This window comes from Fulmarus glacialis, unplaced genomic scaffold (genome assembly GCF_000690835.1).
Source record: "Fulmarus glacialis isolate BGI_N327 unplaced genomic scaffold, ASM69083v1 scaffold6225, whole genome shotgun sequence".
Taxonomy (NCBI): Eukaryota; Metazoa; Chordata; class Aves; order Procellariiformes; family Procellariidae; genus Fulmarus; species Fulmarus glacialis.
In genome coordinates, this window is record NW_009211036.1 from 1 (window position 1) to 2,365 (window position 2,365).

General features: G+C 54.9%; 1 protein-coding gene across 1 annotated transcript in view; it reads right to left on the bottom strand.

The window, feature by feature from the left end:
• Positions 1–8: 8 nt before the first annotated feature.
• LOC104076483 (insulin-like growth factor 2 mRNA-binding protein 2) overlaps positions 9–2,365 on the bottom strand; it is a gene marked incomplete at both ends in the record, with an annotated part of 9,622 nt that continues 7,265 nt past the window's right edge. The window contains 4 exons of the mRNA XM_009577369.1: positions 9–62; positions 460–595; positions 834–956; positions 1,405–1,539. Of these exons, the coding sequence (XP_009575664.1) occupies positions 9–62; positions 460–595; positions 834–956; positions 1,405–1,539 (448 nt within the window). The remainder of the gene's footprint in view (positions 63–459; positions 596–833; positions 957–1,404; positions 1,540–2,365) is intronic.

A 2,365-nucleotide genomic window follows, 5' to 3' on the forward strand; every position in this document is an offset into this window, starting at 1 on the left:
AGTCCTGTTGAGAAGATGCCCAAAGCACTGAGGTTCAGTCCAGGGATCAGGTTGGCTTGTTGCTGGGAAAGCAAAGACACGGAGAAACGTGTAAAAGGCAGAGCGGGGTTTTTGGGGTTCCCATCACCTAGTGTGGACATGATGGGTGAGGACCAACCCTTGCTGTAACAGATCGACAACCCCCCCCCAATTTTCTTCTGGCCACCTCAGCAGTGGCTCTGCAGCAGGGGCATCTCAGGCAGGAGGGCTGGGAGCTTACATTGACGGCCACCACGTCGTTCTCGTAGGCCTCTCGCAACTTCTTCATGATCTCCACTTCGGCATTGGAGCACGCCTCCGTGCTGCCCTTCACCGTGATGGTCCGCTCGGGGTTATAAATGGTTAAATCCTGCAAACTAGCCCACAGACAAAACTGGCTCTGCAGCAGGGGCATCTCAGGCAGGAGGGCTGGGAGCTTACATTGACGGCCACCACGTCGTTCTCGTAGGCCTCTCGCAACTTCTTCATGATCTCCACTTCGGCATTGGAGCACGCCTCCGTGCTGCCCTTCACCGTGATGGTCCGCTCGGGGTTATAAATGGTTAAATCCTGCAAACTAGCCCACAGACAAAACCCAAGACGCGGTTACATATCAAAGAGGAGGGTTCCCCCCGCAGACAACGTGGGACCACGCGCCCTCTCCCTGCCCAATGCCACCGTCCACCTGAGATGGAGAACACCCAACTGGGATGGGGAACATGCACGGGAGGACGCGACTGCTCTGTTTTCTGGCTCCAGCACTGCCTGTACCGTGTTGGATGGAGGGGGATGGCTTGGTGTTCACCAGGACTTACGGGGAGATGGTGATCTTCGTGCCGGTGTCCTGCTCGATCTTCTTGAGGTTGCGGCCCTCCTTGCCAATCAACCTCCCCACCAGACTGTTGTGTGCTAGGATTTTCAAGGGAATCTCTTCTGCTCTAAAATGGATTAAAAAATAAAATCTAAAGGTCTGTCTGGCCAGGAAACCGATCTCCAGCAAAGGCCAGTAGCAACGTGGTGGAAGAAGGAGAACCACCACTGTTTCCCACCACTGTATCTTCTCAGCTTCTGGGGAATGGAAGCTCAGGGACTTCCCAAGCCCGATGGCACATCCGTATTTCATGGGGTTTTGTTCTCCAAGTTTTCCTACACGCTCTTGGGACCCACCTGGTCTCTACGGCACTGTCAACCACAGCATGGAGAAGTTATTAAGTTGTAAGTTATTAAGTGACCCATGACTCTACCCTGAAACTCCAAATGCCAGCAGTTCCCTCAGGGGGTGCGGGTAACAGAAGATGGCTTCTTCTCCACCAGTGGCTGAATTTACCTCCCTTCCACCAAACCTGCCTGTTCCGCTGAGCCAGGGACACTGAATATCGTACTTACGATTTAGTTTCATCAGCCTCCTTCTGCATGATATCAAGGATCATGCGACACGCTTCGGAGCACCCCTCTGGCGTGGCATGTATGGTGATGGGCTTTTCAGCGGCGCCGGCGTTCTCCTTCCGATGGATGTCAACCCTACGGTGAAACAACCGGCAGAGAGGAGCCCCCTGAGATGCATCTGGTGTCACACAAAGGCTTTCGAGAGCTCAGGAGCTGAGCTTGCTCTTCACAGAAAAGCTCATTTCAACACCTGCTCAAGCTCTGGGGTGAACCTGGGTCTCGCTGACGTACATCTACCGTCACCTGGTCTCATGCAAGCCCAGGTAGCGTTTCACTTCGGTTGGTTTAGGTCAGATTTGAGCTACGTTCGCCTTTAGGACCTGAGGTCTGCCTGGGAGCTGAGGGATGTCAATCAACGTCAAACAAAGCATCAAGAGAGGGCAGAACAAATCCTCAACTGGACAAAGCCCTGAGCAACCTGGTCTATCATCTTTGACGCCAGTCCCACTTGGAGCAGGAGACCGGATTAGAGGTCTCCAGAGGTCCCTTCCAACCTCAACCTCTCTCTGCACAACACCTGAAGCTGTCCAGCGACCAGCGGCTCCTTCGGGACAGAGAGACAACTTACCCGTAGGCAGCGTTTGTCACGACACGGAGGCACGCATCAACAACAGCGCTTGTACTCACGCCCTTCCACGGGAGACCAGAAAGCTCTCCCTTGCGCACCGGCAGGGACCATGCTCTAGCTCCTCCGGTCCTCCCCTCAGCTCATGGCGGGGAGGAGGCACGTGCCTCCAGCTCGCTCCTCACTGCTCAACCGTACCTGGCAAAGGCCCTGAGAAAGAGGGAGAGAGGAAAGCAGGGTAGGAGACTCCCGCATGTCAACCACGCGTCTTGAAGAACAGGGGTAAGCAACCTTTCCATCTTCTCCACGCGAGTCCGCACGCTCTTACCACCGGAG